Source organism: Agelaius phoeniceus, chromosome 6, assembly GCF_051311805.1.
Source record: "Agelaius phoeniceus isolate bAgePho1 chromosome 6, bAgePho1.hap1, whole genome shotgun sequence".
Lineage (NCBI taxonomy): Eukaryota > Metazoa > Chordata > Aves > Passeriformes > Icteridae > Agelaius > Agelaius phoeniceus.
The window spans coordinates 58,675,341-58,691,885 of record NC_135270.1 but is presented as its reverse complement, the minus strand read 5'-3'; the positions used below and the strand labels follow the sequence as shown (position 1 = coordinate 58,691,885).

General features: G+C 55.6%; 1 protein-coding gene across 1 annotated transcript; it reads right to left on the bottom strand.

Annotated features, from left to right (window-relative positions):
• Positions 1 to 13,939: 13,939 nt before the first annotated feature.
• Positions 13,940 to 16,329, bottom strand: SIX1 (SIX homeobox 1). The gene is made up of 2 exons (XM_054635301.2): positions 15,562 to 16,329; positions 13,940 to 14,530 (listed from the first exon to the last, which is right to left on the bottom strand). Exons 1-2 carry the CDS (start codon positions 16,119 to 16,121, stop codon positions 14,242 to 14,244), a joined length of 849 nt encoding a protein of 282 aa, XP_054491276.1. The 5' UTR covers positions 16,122 to 16,329; the 3' UTR covers positions 13,940 to 14,241.
• Positions 16,330 to 16,545: the final 216 nt, after the last annotated feature.

The following is a 16,545-nucleotide window of genomic DNA, read 5'->3' as shown; positions in this document are numbered from 1 at the left end:
GCCGGCAATTCCTGCCTGGATCCTGGGATGGGATTGCAGGGAATGTGGAAATGTGCTGCTACTTTGGGTCTGTGCTGAGAAAAAAAGAAAGAAATTGGGTCGTTTGAGTGTGAGTCTCACCTGTTAAAGATGAGGTTTTTACTCCTAAAAGTTTCATGGTTTTGTCCATGAGACTTCCAGACCCCAAGGCTGGATGTGGTGAGCTTTTCCAGCAGGTTTCTCCTAAAATGCCCAGCAGGCTCCTCCACCGGACCCTGCCCATCCCAATCTTTGCTCCTGCTCAGGGATCAGCCCCTTGCAGCCCTCCTTCCCAAAACTGGGCTGCCTGTGAAGAATTAATGCATTTCATGCACTAACCCACACAGGTAGAAGATTAAAAAGGCAAACATGGGCTCGGTGCTCTGTCCCAGCTCTGCTGGCTCCTCTGGGCATTGCCTGCCCAGCTGCACAGCATCCCAGCTCAGGAGCTGACAGCACAAGGGAAGGGTAAACAGAGCTTTTCCATGGAAACATTTGTTCAACAAAGAATTGCAAATTTTCATGGTGAGTATCTGGTTTCCTCCAAACTTAATTGTTGTTGTTTCTGAAAGCTGCCCAGCCGGTCTGGATCTGGCTTTCGTGAGCATTTTTTTTCCCCCTAATGCTTAATTTTCAGCAACTAGGATAACTCTGCTCCTTTTTTTTTTTTTTTTTTCAATTTTTATTTTGGTTTTATTTTTTTCTTTAGGTTTCTATGATTTTTCTCAGCATAAATGGAGGCAATGGCAGCTCTTTTGGGCTTTTCTGCAGGGCACAAACTCTCACCGAGAGGTTAACAGTAATGATTAAAGAATCACAGAAGGGTTTGGGTTGGGAGGGACCTTAAAGGTGATCAAGTTCCAACCCCCTGCCACAGGCTGGGACACCTTCCACTACCCCAGGTTGTTCCAAGCCCCATCCAACCTGGCCTGGAACACTTCCAGGAGTGGGACATCCACAGCTTCTGTGGGCAACCTGTGCCGGGGCCTCACCATCCTCACAGTCAGAATTTCTTTCCAATATCCAATCTCAATCTCCCTCTTTTGATGATGGGGGGTGCAGTCCAGGATTTTTAGGCTGAGAGCTTGAATTGGAGAGGTGGGACTGAGCAGCTGCTCTGAGCCACCCCACATGGACACGGGGGGAAATTCCAGGCTTTTCACAGGGCCAGCAAGAAGTGATGATAATTCGGGGTAAAGCTCCTGAAGGACACATTTAGGCAGAGAAGGAAGGAAAAGATCATGTCCAACAATCCAGAAGGAGAGAAGAGATCATTCCTGCAGGATGCTTTTCCATGTGGGGTGCTGGGACAGCGGGATGTCCCTGTGCCCACGGGTGTCCCTGTGCCCACAGATGTCCCTGTGCCCATGGGTGTCCCTGTGCCCATGGGTATCCCTGTGCCCACGGGTGTCCCTGTGCCCATGGGTGTCCCTGTGCCCATGGGTATCCCTGTGCCCACGGGTGTCCCTGTGCCCATGGGTGTCCCTGTGCCCATAGGTGTCCCTGTGCCCACGGATGTCCCTGTGCCCACGGATGTGCCTGTGCCCACGGGTGTCCCTGTGCCCATAGGTGTCCCTGTGCCCATGGGTGTCCCTGTGCCCACGGGTATCCCTGTGCCCACGGGTGTCCCTGTGCCCATGGGTATCCCTGTGCCCACGGGTATCCCTGTGCCCACGGATGGTGTCCATGTGCCCATGGGTGTCCCTGTGCCCATGGGTGTCCCTGTGCCTATGGGTGTCTCTGTTCCCATGGGTGTCCCTGTGCCCACGGGTGTCCCTGTGCCCACGGATGGTGTCCCTGTGCCCCTGAGCCCCTCGGGCTCATCTCACTCCACCCCTGTGACCCGGCGCTGCCTTTTCACCGCTGGCGTTTTCTGGCTTAACTTCATTTTTTCAAGCCGTGGGGAGGCAGAGGCTCGGCGTGTCCCCGGCGTGTCCCCGGCGTGTCCCCGGCAGGGATGCGCCCGGGCAGCCGGCGGTGACAGCAGGTGGCACTGCAGCCCCAGGAACCGCTGCGACCGCCCCGCTCCTGCATTCCCATCCCAGTCCCATTCCTGCGGTCACACGCTCCCGCTCCTGCATTTCCACCCCTGCATTCCCACTCCTTTATTCCCATTCCTGAATTTCCCACCCCTGCATTCCCACTCCTCTATTCCCACTCCTGCATTTCCCACTCCTGCATTCCCACTCCTCTATTCTCACTCCAGTATTCGTCCTCCTGTATCCCCACTCCTGCATTCCCACTCCTGCGTTCCCACTCCTGCATTCCTAGTCCTGCATTCTCACCCTTGTATTCCCACTCCTGCATTCCCATTCCTATATTCCCACTCCTCTATTCCTACTCCTGCATTCCCACTCCTGCATTCCCACTCCTCTATTCCCACTCCTCTATTCCCACTCCTGCATTCTCACTCCTGTATTCCCACTCCTGCATTCCCACTCCTGCACTCCTGCACTCCCACTCCTGCACTCCCACTCCTCTATTCCCACTCCTGCACTCCTGCACTCCCACTCTTGTATTCCCATTCCTGCACTCCTGCACTCCCACTCCTGTATTCCCACTCCTGCACTCCCACTCCTGCATTCCCACTCCTCTATTCCCACTCCTACATTCTCACCCCTGTATTCCCACTCCTGCACTCCTGCACTCCCACTCCTGTATTCCCACTCCTGCACTCCCAGCTCAGCACTCAGGCACAGAATCCCGCCTGGCACCCCACACCTCCTCCCCCAGCTGTGACCCCACCACCCTCCATGGTTTCACCCAGTGAAATTCCAAGCAGTGGAGTTTGGGATGTTATTCCTAAGCCATGCCAGAGCAGGGTGTCCAGGGAAATCCTGTGCACAGTGAGGTTTTTGTGCAGGGGTAAGAACAGGAGCAGAGAAGCCTCATCCTCACTCTGGCAGCTCTGGTTTTTTGGGATGCAGGAGGATGAACGTTGCTTGTGCACAGGGAAAGCAGGAGGGAAGCTGTCCATGAAATCAAGGTAGCCTGGCCAAAGGGCAATCACAAAACCACTGCAAACCTGGGGGATTTGGGCAAAGAACCTGATTTGCTGTAAACCTGTGAATGTGAGCACAGCATTTAAAGAAAACCCAACATCCCTCCATTAACTGTACTGATTTATGCCACTAAATTTATACCCATCTCTCCAGTTGTGCCTGCTAAGAATAAAACCAGGGATGCACCATAGCCTCTGTTCCCATCCTGTAACTCCTCTGTGAGTTCAGCCTTTATTTTTAGCTCGGCCTCCTCGGGGCTCTGTCTGATCTAATTTCTCCAGGGAGAAGATTTTTCCTGCTAGATGCCACCCTCCTGCTGGAAACCCCCATTCTCCCCAGCACTGCTGAAGGGCCCGACCTTCTCAAGCAAATTGGAAAGATAAATGGGCCAAATTTGGTAAAATAATTGGCAGCTAAATAGATCAAGACCTAAAGAAGCATCGAGGGGTGGGACAGACAAGTGGCACACAGACCTTGGAGCAGCCAGCCAGTGGCTCTAGGAAAGGCAGGAAAATGGGATGTTTTCCCTTTTCCCTGCTGTGATTTGGCTGGTGTGCCGCTGCCAAGCCCTTGGTGACAGACTCCCAGGCACTTTTCTGCCAGGGCTCAGTGCTGGTTCCTGCTGGTTGCTCCTGGGATGTTGTTCCTGGCCAGCAGCGGGCTGAGCTCATGTCTTGTAATTAGTGGGTGGGCTCGAGGAGACCACTGCGGCTTCCGAGCTCTCAGGGAAAGAGAGAAAATAAGCAGGATTAAGGAATTTCAGAAAATTACAGGCATTTTCATTTCACATCAGCCTTGCCAGGAACACCAAGCCCTGGAGAAGAATGGCCACTGCAGGACACGCTGCCCATGGGCAGGACTAAAGGAGTTGGTTTCTCATCAGTCACCCAAAAAACTGAAAAAACTGTGAGTGTGTGTGTGTGTGTGTTTGTGTCTGTGTGTTTGTGTCTGTGTGTGTGTGTTTGTGTGTGTCTGTGTGTGTTTGTGTGTGTGTTTGTGTGTGTGTCTGTGTGTGTGTCTGTGTGTGCGTGTCTGTCTGTCTGTCTGTGTGTGTGTGTGTGTGTCTGTATGTGTGTGTCTGTGTGTCTGTCTGTCTGTGTGTTCGTGTGTGTTTATGTGTGTGTTTGTGTGTGTGTCTGTGTGTGCGTGTGTCTGTCTGTCTGTGTGTTTGTGTGTGTGTGTGTGTGTATTTGTCTGTGTGTCTTTATGTGTGTGTCTGTGTGTCTGTGTGTCTGTGTGTCTGTCTGTGTCTTCGTGTGTGTGTCTCTGTGTGTGTTTGTGTGTGTGCACATGCAGCCTTTCCTGGGCTGGCACTGGCCCTGGGAAACACAAGATTAGAGGGATATATCCCATCTGCAAGCACAGTTTAAGGCAGATTTCTCTTTTATAGCAGGATTGCTGTAGCTGGAGGGAGCTGAGGGATGGGGAGAAATGTCAGAGCAGGGGGAGCCCTGGCTCTTATTCATTTTTAGCCAGGTCTGTCTGTTGAGGGGATAATACCACATGTGCAGCTCCCTGCCTGGCTCACATGGGTTTTCCTGCAGCAGGGAGAGACAGAAAGCCACAAATTCCCCTGGAAAATGCCAATTGTGAAGCTGCAGCAACTGAGCAGGAGTCATAGGAGTACACATAGCACTTGGAACTGCTTTTTACCAGGATTTTTGCCCTTGGTGCAGGAACTTGGCAAGGGTTGGGAGCCCAAATCTGTCTCATCCACCCTCTCAGCTGACATTTCTGCCGTATATAATCACTCAGCAGCATTTAAAACTTGTGAACAGTCAGTACATGGTGCTAAATGCTCAAAACAAACACAAATGCTCTTTCAGGTGGTCGAGTATTGTCCCGATTCTGCTTCAGGGAACAGGATCCGAGCATCCCACTCCCATCTGAGTGAAAGGAGGTTCCATTTCCAGCATCACCCAGCAATCCCTTACTGCCGCTTTTCCCAAATAACTTTTTTTTCCTTGAGGAAAGGACTGACATCCAGAGCAGGTGGGATCATATCAGCCGGGTGCGGAGGCACATGCCCCAAAACACGGCTTTTAGAACTACAATAGAGACAAAACCGGCCACTATCTGCTTTTTAGCTGCAAACAAGGATCTAATCCTGCACATCGTGCTCCTGGGAATGGCTTATCAGGTGGGTTGTTCTACACAGGGGCTCTATCAGGTGCATTTATCTCTCCAGGTACATGTATATCTATAGGAGATGTTTATGTATTCTGTCTCCCACTCAGCGGAGCCATTCATCATCCGCTGCTCCACCCAAAACACCCAAAAAGCGGCAATGGCTGCTTCCAGCGCGGCTCATGTGACTCTGATTTGAGGGTTTATCACAACAGAGCCGCCAACCGCAAGTCCCCAGACCCTAAAAAAAACCCCCCAAGCTGTTCTCACTAAAAACCAGCGAGGTTTGGGCAAGAGCCCCGTTGCTTTTTCTACGATCGCTTCAGGCAACAATTGCGGAGCCTTGGGGACACCTCGCCCGGGGGCGGTGGCCTTTGCTGGCATCCCTGCCCCATCCAAACCCGCCCAGAGCCCCTCGCTCCCCTCTTTCCCCTCATGCCAGCCGAATACCCGCGATCATATTTCCACATGAAAGTGCCCCGGTGCTCAGGTGGACAATCCGACTCCGGCTGGAATCGCTGCGGTTTTCATTTTCAGCAGGAACAATCTTATCGGGGCAGATCGCGCACTCAGATAGGGAGCCCCGGGCTAGGGTTGCACAAGCACGGATTGCCTCAGCCGCCCTGGGCAAGGCTCCGCTCCCCGCATTTGTTTGTTTTCCCCAGCGTGGGTTTCAGGTTCTCTGGTGACCATCATTCCAGCTTGCCCTCATTGTTCGGGCACCCGAGCCTTCCTCATGGATCACCGGGCAGCAGGTTCTGTTTAAATCTGCCTTCAGCCCCCAACCCCTTGCATGCTGCCTTGAGAGATTTCTTGCAAATAAGGGGTTTTTGTTTGTTTGTTTGATTGTTGGGTTTTTTTCACCATTTCCCTATGGTCCTGCTGAGTTCGAGGATGGGACGGGTCCCTGTTTGGGATGGATGTGATTTCCCCCTTCCTGGGCACACCCATTTTGGCCTCTTCCCCTCCTGCCAGCTCCTCTTTCAAACCTGGCAGCTGCGTGGGCACCTGCTCTCCGCTCGCACAGGCAGGAGGATATATCTACAATATTCAGGATATCGCTTTCCCTGCCTCCACCAGCGGCTACAGAACCCTGGCAGAGGCGGGGGATGAGGACAGAGAGGCGTCCTGGACAAAGCCAAGCCCCCAAAACGTCATCCAGAGCAGCCCAGGGGGATGCAGAGCCGGATTCAGGGCGTGCAGGGACAGCCAGCCCATCCTGCAGTGCCACCCCATCCATGCCATGCTCTGTGCCAGGACAGTCCCTGCTGTGGCAGAGGCAGGGGCTGAGTGCCCCCCTGAGACACCCTTGCTGGGTTTCTGGGAGGCTGCTGGGGCATGGCACAAAAAAAATCACCGTGCAAGTCAAGGTTTGTCCTTTAGGAAATGTCCTTTAGGAAACAAAACATCTCCTTCTCCTCCGCAGTTGTCTCTACTTCATTTGCTGTGGAAGTTGGTTAACCTCCCCCACCAGTGGATGCTCTCCTCTCCTCTCCTCTCCTCTCCTCTCCTCTCCTCTCCTCTCCTCTCCTCTCCTCTCCTCTCCTCTCCTCTCCTCTCCTCTCCTCTCCTCTCCTCTCCTCTCCTCTCCTCTCCTCTCCTCTCCTCTCCTCTCCTCTCCTCTCCTCTCCTCTCCTCTCCTCTCCTCTCCTCTCCTCTCCTCTCCTCTCCTCTCCTCTCCTCTCCTCTCTCTCTGTTTTTCAGTATCTTGTCCCCAAGACTTTCATCATTTAGCAGTTCCCTGAATAAAACATTTCCTTGCTGCAGAAAGGAGAGGGAAGATCATTTTCTCCAGGGATCAGGAGGATGTTAGTGGCAGGGACTTTGTAGCAGCACTGCTGTGGTTCCATGAGTGGTGGAAAGAGCGGCACAAAATGTGTTTTGTGTTTGAAATTGACCCTGCAGCTGCTGCAGAGCCACTGTGGTGTCCACCTTGCACTCCCCTTTGCTGGGGAAATGTGTTATGTCTCATTCTTATTCACAGATTTTGGCTCCTTTTGCCTCTTTTCCTTCTGGTTTGGAGGATTTTAACGAATCCCCCTTGTACTGGTGCTTTCAGATCATGCAACATCACCTCTTTTTCTTATCCAGGGTAGATTAGCAAATTCAACACATCCATAAACCAGAAGGGACCACTGTGATGAGCTGGTTGGACACTTGGCATGGATCAAGGTGCTAAACACCTCCCTGAAAGTCATCACCATGCAGGGGCTTGCTTCTCCTCCATCCCAAAACCTCCCAGCTAGTCTTGGGTTCAGCCCTGAGTGGGAGCAGGCTGGAGTGGGGTGCTGGGGGTGACCAGCTGCTCACCATCCTCACCATGACCATCACAGGCTTTGGCCAACCACTGTCCCAAGCTCCTGTGGGGTGATGAAGTCACACAGGCCAGCAGAGAGCCCCCAAATCCTGTGGCTAAAGCTCTCCTCCAGCCCAGCCCTGCCTGCTGGGGAGCTCAGAGGCAGAGCAGACATGGGGGTGTCTGAGCAAGCCTCCTGCAGTTCCCCATCTTCAAGCCCTGCTCTGTCTTTGCCCTCCTGGGGGCTTTTTGAACCCAGTCCAAGTCACCCTTGGGGCCTGGGGGGCTCAGCAGCAGATCCTGCACACAAGGGTGACAGATAACAGGGGAACAGGGGTGACAGATGCAGCTGGTGCAGCCCCAGGGGGCATCAGCCTCTTGGCCAGCCTGTTGCTCTGTGTGTCTGTCCACTCCAGCAGGCACTGTGTCTCCTGGGAATAGCACAGCTTCAGCATCCCCTGTGCTGGTCCCTCCCAAAAAATAATCCCACTTCCCCATCAGCTCCTCCTTGCTTGTGGAGGAGTTGCCTCTAAAAATAGAAATCCATGAAATCACAGAAATGTGGAATGGTTTGGGTTGGAAGGGACTTTAAAGACCATCCCATGGGCAGAGCCACCTTGCACTCCACCAGCTTGCTCAGAGCCCCATCCAGCCTGGCCCTGGACACTTCCAGGGCTGGGGGATCCCTCCAGGCTCAGGCTCCAGCCTGTCCTGTCCCACAGGGCAGCAGGGATGTGTGTCCCAGCCATGTCCTTCATGTCCTTCCCCCACTGCTCACCCAGCAGAGCTCTCCAGGGTGGTTGGAGCAGGGCAGAGCATTCCCAGCCCAGATCCACGGGGAAGGGCTCGTGCTGCAAACCCCCAGGGGTCCTGTTTGCCAGCAGGGCTGGAGGCCACCACATCAGGGGACAGAGCTGTGCCTGCAATGGGCACTGCTGAGCCTGCACAGCATTCCCAGCTCCTGCTCCCCTTGGGGCTGCTCCTGCAGCAAAGCCCTGCTGGGGGGCAGCTGCTGGCCATGGAGAGCCAAGCAGGATTCCTGGTAGGTTCTGCACTTCCTTCGTGCCAGTGCCTCTGCCCAGCCTAGGAGGGCTCCCAGGAAGGGAACAGCAGTCTATAAAATGAGTTATCTCCCTCCTGAACTCTTTCTCTGAGTGTTTCCCTGCCACCTCTCATAGAGAGATCTGAATTTCCTAAACACATCTCTGATTTGCTCTAGGGTGATGCTGCCCCTCTGTTGAGTGAAGCTGCACAAAGGCTGTGTCTGCCAGCATCCCTGGCACTGCCACAAAATCCCTCCTGTGCCCTCCTGGACAGAGCTGCAGGTCCCTGTGACACCCAGCACCCCACCAGGGCAGTGGGAACAGTGCTGGGGGGACACAGGCTCCCTTTGGGGCTCAGGAGAAACACTCTGATAGTTTGCAGATGTGATTTCATTTTTCAATTGTTCCTAATTTGCTTGGAGGGTTTTTTGGGGGGATTTTTTGTTGGTTTTTTTTTTCTTTTTCTTTTTTTTTTTTTTTTTTTTGGTGTGGAGTTTATTTGTTGCTTTTTTTTTCAGTTCTAGAAAAGAGACAATTTCTTCAGGGAGTGCTAGCCACAAGCCTCATTTGGCATTGTGTTTTAGTCAATTGGTTTTGTCTCGTATTAGGAATATTGTGTTACATAATGATAAGTTGCAGTGACTTATTATGGGGACTATAAAGGGAGGCAGTGTGGGAGTGCAGAGCACCAGCCACCCTCCCCACCCCATCACCTGCCCTTGCTCTGACCTTCAGCAGCTCTGTCACCTCCCCAGGCCTCAGTTTCCCTCCTGGAAAACAGGGCTGACCCATGCTCCAGCTATTATCTTAAAAGCTTTTCCATCCTGAAGTCAGAATAAGAAGAATTTTCCCCTTTTTTTCCATCCTGAGATGCAGGCATGAGGTAGCTTCTCTACCACAGCTGAAATTCATCTGAGTCTGAGCAGATACCAGAGCATCTCTATCCCTGCAGAGCTGGGCTGTGGATGAGAAGCTGAGACAGGGATGAGAAGGAGTCACTCTGCCCACAGAGGTATTTTCCAAAAGCGCTGGACAAATGAAAACAGGAAACCGTAATTGAATTAAATCTGCCTCTTTAACCTCATTATTAGGATTGGGATTATATGCTTCAGAGAAAGTTCAGCCTCTGTTTAAAACTTGAGGAGATGTGGATGAACACTACAAACCACAGGGAGAGAGGGAATGCTCCTGCCCTTGGTGAAAAGTCCAGCTGGAAGGACAGACAGGGTGGCAGGGGATGGGGGCTCAGCCTGGTGCCCTCCTTCCAGGCAGCATGGGGCTGCACTTGGGGTGAGCACTAAAAACCTCTGGGGAGCCTGGTAATTTGCTCTCTCTGCCTGAAGATTAAAGCAAATTTTCCTTCATTTCCATATTTAAAGCTGTGTCCACATGCAGCTGGGAAAGATGGCAGAGTCTCGGATTACTCCGTGCTCTGCCCCCAAGCTCTGCAGATCCGGCCTGGGCCACCTCTGCCCTCCCCACACAGCACCTGGTGCCCTCAGAAAGCCTGACAGCCTCAGCCCCAGCAGGAACAGCAAAATCCACCCTTGGACACGGATTGCCACAGCCAGGGTGTGTAAATTCCGTGTTCTGCTGCTGTCCATGACATGGGGCAGGCTGCAGCACCTGCCCTGAAGGCTCCTTGTACAGAGACCAATATCCAGCAGTGTCACCCCTCTGCAAGCTCTTCCTTGGGTGCAAAATCACTGACAGCAAAGCACATTGGGTGGGCAGACAGAGAGATTTTCCACCTGTGCAGCGTTCGTGAGCTGCATTCATGAGTGGAGAAAAGCAGGAGCAAGGGAGAAGCTCAGAGGTGAAGAGTTATCTCGGGGCGTGTGCTGTTTCTTTTACAGAGACTGCAGATCCTGAAGCACTTCAGGAATAGTTAAACAATTGTTAAATAGTGCTTTATCTTCAGGCTGGATAACAGCAGAAGCAGCCACTGGCTGCCTAGTGACAGGCAGCTCCATCAAACCACGTCCCCAGGAGAGAGGGGGTTGGGATGCCCTGGCCTAATCCTGACAGCACCACACACCTGGACTCATTCCAGGGGCTGACATCCCCAAACCCGTGTGCTAAAAATGAAACTTTGACTTTCTGGCCGTTCAGGCCTGGTTTGCAAAGACACAGAGCACAAATGTGCCACATTTTGGCTCTGGGATCCTGGAATTGCAGCCACGGATGTGCAAGCTTTAGGGAGCCAGGCCTGGAAATGCTGGATTTAAATCCACAGGCTGAGCGAGCATCCACTCCTCCCCAGCAGCTTCTGTGGAGGATTTGCCAGCACATGGCCCAGGATTGTAGGGGCAGAGAGTGGGACTTGGGGGGCTGGTGGGGAAGGGGAGTGGCAGGAGCTGCAGCAGGACAGGGCAGAGCAGAGCTGTGCTTTGGGGACAGGACAGCGCTGGCTCAGCGTGACCCAGGAAATCAAACGAGGAGAGAGCAGGGGGCTGGCTGCCTTTCTCCTTGGGTGTTTGCTTTTATACACTGAATTTCCTGCTTGGGGAATCCAAGTGCACCCCACAGCCCTCCCCAGGCTGTCCCAGAGGTGGGGATGGGCTGGGGAGCACCAGGCTGCCCGTCTGACTCCGGCAGAGGAAGAAGCGCTTACGGTGGAGGTGACCTTTCTAAATCCCTGCTTTGGACAGACATTTCCAATAAGTGCTGAAGAAAAGCCTGCCAGTTCCAGCTTTCTCAGCCTGCTCTCCATTTTCCTTCCATCCTCTCCAGGCTGAATTTAATCCGAGAAGGTTCCTTTGAGCTTTTGTGTGTTGCTGGGGGAGATGTGGGCGCACGAGGGATCGCGTTACAACTTTCATTTCCTGAAATGTTTGAGGGAACATCCAGGGTTTTATCCACACATCAGGCAAAGTTGAGGGCTCGGATTTCAGGTCTTGTCACTCAGCTGTCACCAAACAAATGAGGCTCTCAGAGCTGGAGACGGAGAGAGCTACCTGCTATTCATGACCCCGAAAGCAGGTGATCACTCATGGGAAAAGCAGGTAGAATTAATCATTCTGCTGTTCTGTTTCCTCCCCTTTTTTGGCTGACCTGGACACAGTGTGAAATCTGTCCTGGGGGGTGAACGGGACTGGGGGGGCGAATTAACTCCTTCCTGCTGGTGGAAACAAAAGCAGACAGTGAGAAAGAGCCTGGGGCTGCTCCCCAGGCTGGCTCTGCTGTGAAAAGCTTGCTGCGAGGTCAGGAGAGCTCAGCAACCTGTGCCTGGCTCAGCTCCAGGGCCTCCCTGCTCCTACCTGACAGCTGGCCAGGGAGTTCTTTCCAAGGGGATGCCCTCAGCACCCTCCACCCCTCCTTTCCACCTCCCACCTGTTGCCAACCTCATCCCTCTCCCTTTTGGAAATGGAGAGCAGGAGGTGGGTAGGGCTCTGAGGCCGGGGCACCTGAGATCATCCCCGGGCTGCAGGTGTGTGCTGGAAAGGGGGATTTGGGCAAGGGGAGCATCCCATGGCACCTTCCCCAGCCTTCGACAACCAACCCTGTGCCTGCCTACACGCAGGAAGCGCCTTTGAGCTGCTTGCTTTGAAAATACCTCCTGGTTTGCGAGTCCTTGCTTGGCTTTCCCGCCGCGCAGGGCTGCAGCCCCGGGCAATATTTATCCTTCCTCTTCACCGAGCCCGCGGTTTGGGAAAAAAACGGAGCTGGAGTTTATCCATCCTCCAGGCGTACAGCCCGCAGCTGCTGACCCCACAAACATCCTGCATTTCCCCGGGGGTTCCCCTTTTCTGCCCGAGGGATGGGAGCGGCTGGAACTGGATGAGACCCCCGGAAGGTGATGAAGAGCCCCAGAAAGGGACAAGCGGGCGAGCCCGGAGCGGGGGCACCGTCCTGTCCTGTCCTGTCCCGTCCCCTACGGTCCCGGCGGGTCAGGCAGACCCACCTTCCCCGGCCGGGCAGCCGAGCTCGGGGTCGCTGCACACACAGAGAGGGGGCTCCGTGCTCCCGCCACAATTCCGGCTCTTGCCCCGGCTCCACAGAGGAAACCCGCGCGGTTTGCGCGCCCGTGCGCGGCATTTGCGCCCTGTGCCCTCGGTCCCACGCGGTGCCCGCCCGGACGGGAGGTTCCCCCTGCCCCGGCCATGCCCCCCAGAGCTCCGTGGGCACAGAAAGCCCGGTGGGATCCCCCGAGGGGCGGCCGGGGCCCGTCCGGAGGGAGCAGGGAACCCATCCCAGAGCCCCATCCCGGCTCCCCCCTCTGTCCCCGGCGCCCGGGGGGCGAGGCTGGGCACGGAGCCGCTGCCCCGTCCGGCCGCGGGTGGGGATCCCCGAGGGGCTCTGGAGCTGGGGATGGAGCGGGAGGGACGCGCAGCGCTCCGGCCGGGCGAGACCCTCCTGCAGAGGGTGACATTTCTCCATGGCCCAAGACCCCGAGCACAAACACCGCGGAGACTTAAATAAACACACACTTAATGATGCAAAACGCTAACAGGGAGGACCGGCACCGGCGAGGCCCCGACGGGGCGGACGGCGGGGCCAGGCGCTCCCTCCCGGCCGGGTGCCCGGCTCCCTCGGGGCACAGCTGGCTCCACGGCTCCTCTGTCCCCGTCCTTGCCCCCTTACCAAGGCACCGGCTCCCCCGAAGCTCCTCTGCAGCCCCTGGGGAGGGGGCGAGGGCGGGCAGAGGGGCACGGGCTCGCCCCTGCAAAGAAAAGCGCAGCCGGGGTGTTCTGCCATCAGCGTTGTTTAATTTAGACTGTTTAGGTACAATAGAAAATAAACCCGAAAGCACATGCGATTTTTGGTAACAAATACTCGAGACAGGCAGCGTCATCCGCGGGCTCTCTGCAAGCCGGAGGAGGGAGGCGGCGAGCGGGCACAGAAGGGAGAAGGCAACGGGGAACTGGCGGGGCACTTTAGGAGGAAATGGCCGTCGACTTTTATTATTACTATTATTATCCTAATTTTTAGCCACATCGATGCATTTCACCACCGAAGAGGAGAAAAGTGGGGGACGCGGGTCCACGGGAGCCCACTCAGTATCTGCCTCGCACGGCCGCGGTCAGACACAGGCACTTGGTAAAACTCTAATACTGCAGCTTTTGATATATTTTTTTCACTCCTTTTTCTTTCTTTCTTTTTTTTTTTTTCTTTTTTTTTCTGTATTTTTTCTTTTCTTTTTTTTTTTTTAATTTAAACTACATCGAAATCTTTTTGGTAAGGCTAAATATGAAAAATGTAAACGTAACTTCCCCTCCCTCCTCCCACTCCGCCACAGGGCTCAGTACAGCGGTTCTCTCCCTCTGTCCCCGTCCCGGCTCCTCGGGGACCGGGCCAGGCAGCAGCAGGGATGTGCCGGCCGACCCTGCCCCACCGCGCCCGCGGCGCTGGCATTTGTTTGGGTACAATCGGATCCAGCAGGGGTTGGGATTTTATTTTCTTTTTTCTTTTTTTTCCCCCCCTTTTTTTTTCTTTTTTTTTTTTTTTTTTTTTTTTTTGTAATTCCCGTTGGGACCAACTCGTTTCAACTCGAAGGGCTGATGAGGGTTATTGCCGCTCTCTGCGTTTGGCTATGTGGAAAAAAAAATAATTAAAAAATCGTGGTGATAGTGGGAGACGCTGAGGGGGAACTGGAGCAAGAGCCGATGTGGGGCTGTGTGAAAAGAGACGAGAGTCCCGTTAGCAATCAGCGGGTGACCTGTAAAACCGGGTGCTGTCCTCTATGTACAACCCAGAGCCTCTGTCCCCGAGCAGAACCTCCTCTCCCGATCCTCCGGCGGCTCGCCGAGGGCCTTTAGGATCCCAGATCCACCAGGCTGGACGTGAGGGGTCCCAGCAGCGAGTCCTGGAGCTGGTGGCCTTGGAGGCTGTGCGGGGTCTGGGATGCGGCTAAGCCGCTCAGGGAATAGCCGGAGCTCCTGGCGTGGCTGAGGTTCCCCTGCAAGAGCAGGACCGAGTTCTGATCCGGGCTTTGGGGAGGAGAAAACTCTTCCTCGGAGCTGGACATGAGGGGTTTGCTCCCATCCAGAGGCGAGAGTTGGTTCGGTTTGTTGGTGGCCGCGTTGTTGTTTTCCGTGTTCTCTCTGCGGAGAGGCAAAAAAAAAAAAAAAAGAAAAAAAAAAAAAGAAATTGTATATATAATCCTAGGACGGGGATGTTAGGGCGGGCACGAGGCGGCGGGGATGGGCATTGTGCTAATGCCCACCGTAAATCCTTCGCGTTTAGTTCCAGCGTGGGAGCAGATGCTTCTCAAGCGGGGGAAAAATAATCCTAATAATTTCATAACGGATCGTCCCTATTTCTTTTACCCTTCCTACAAATAAATACACCCAACAGCCCGATAATTTAGGTGAGGAGGCAAAATTGGAGGAAGGGATTTTTTTGAGGGGCGGTTTTCCTTTCTTTTTAATCAAAAATGAAAGTGCGGCCCGGGGACGAGCTGGCTGGGGGTTTTCTCCAGGAGGCTCGGTGGCTGAAGGAGATGTTCTCCGTGCTCTCTGTCTCCCCGGGCCGAGCGGCCGCCTCGCACCGAGGCCACCGCGTCGCCTGCCGGGGTGGCCCCGCTACGGGCGGCGGCCCGGCCCGGCCAGCGCGTCCTCATCCCGGTCTGCTTCCCCCCACCTCGCCATCCCGGAGCTGCATCTCCCTCCTCCGAGCTCCAGAGCTGCCCTGCCCGACCCCCGGCCGCACAGGACCCGGCATCCCGAGCGCTTCCCGGAGGCTGCGGCTCCGCATCGCTCCCGGTTCGCTCGGGAGGGCAGGCAGCAAACAAAGGCGGCCGAGCGGCCTGGAACAGGACGGTGGGGGCTCCTTGCTCCCCCAGGGCAGGTGAGATCGAGTGAAAAACCCTTTTGGGTTTCCACGGAAGGGGAAAAGGGAACGCGGTTCACGAGGAAAAAAAAAAGAAAAAAAAAAAAGAAAAAAAAAAAGAAAAAAAAAGAAAAAAGAAAAAAAAAAGGGGGGGGGAGGATTTGAAGGGAACCGTGTGTTTTCGTCGCTCCTATCCCATCCGGCTCCGCGTACTCGCCGCGCTCCCGGAGCAGCTCCCGGGGTTCCCAAACGCCCCCCGCACGGTGGAGCAGGGCGAAAGCGGGGATCGGAGGGTGGCACGTACCTTTCCTTCGCCTCCGCCGCTCGGTCCCGTTGCCTTCTGTTCTTGAACCAGTTGCTGACCTGGGTGGTGGTGAGACCGGTGGCTTCCGCCAACTCCCGCTTCTCCCGGGGGGACGGGTAGGGGTTGTGGGCGTACCATTCCCGCAGCACGCCCCGGGATTTCTCCTTGAAGCAGTAGCTGGTTTCCTCGCCGTCCCAGATGGTGCGGGGCAAAGGGAATTTTCGGCGGACGCGGTATTTGCCGACGGCGCCCAAGGGTCTGCCCCGCAGCTTCTCGGCTTCCACGTAGTGCGCCTTCAGCCAGAGCTGCTGCAGCTTGGGGTGGTTGTGGGGGGAGAACTGGTGGCTCTCCAGGATCTTGTAGAGCTCGCGGAAGTTGCCGCGGTGGAAGGCCACCACCGCCTTGGCCTTGAGGACGCTCTCGTTCTTGTGCAGGTGGTCGCAGGCCGGCAGCGACCAGAGGAAGCGGCCCAGCCTCTCCAGGTTCCCCCCTTGCTGCAGCACCTCGCAGACGCAGGCGACCTGCTCCTGCGTGAAGCCAAACGACGGCAGCATCGACATGGCCGAGCGCGGCGGCGGCCGCAGGACGACGAGGAGAAAGAGGAGGAGGAGGAGGACGACGAGGAGGAGGCGACGGGCACCCCGCGGGAGCGCGGCGGCGGAGGGGCGCGGGGTAGGCGCCCGCCGGGCCCGGGCCCGGTGCTGATCCCGATCCCGGTGCCGGTCCCGGTGCCGGCCCCAGAGCGGGGAGGCGCTGCGGCAGCCGAGGGCGGTGTGTGGGGCGAGCGGGGATGCTCGTCGCGGCGCCGGGGGGAACTTTGTCCCCGCTCCGCCGCCGCCGCGCTTAAAGCGCCCGAGCCCCCGCGCCGCGCTGATTGGGCACCCCCGGCCCGGCCCGGCCCAGCCCGGACAGCCCAGCCCAGCCCAGCCCAGCCCGGCCCGGCGGGCAGAGCCTCGGCACGGGCGGGCGGGGCCTGGCGGCGGG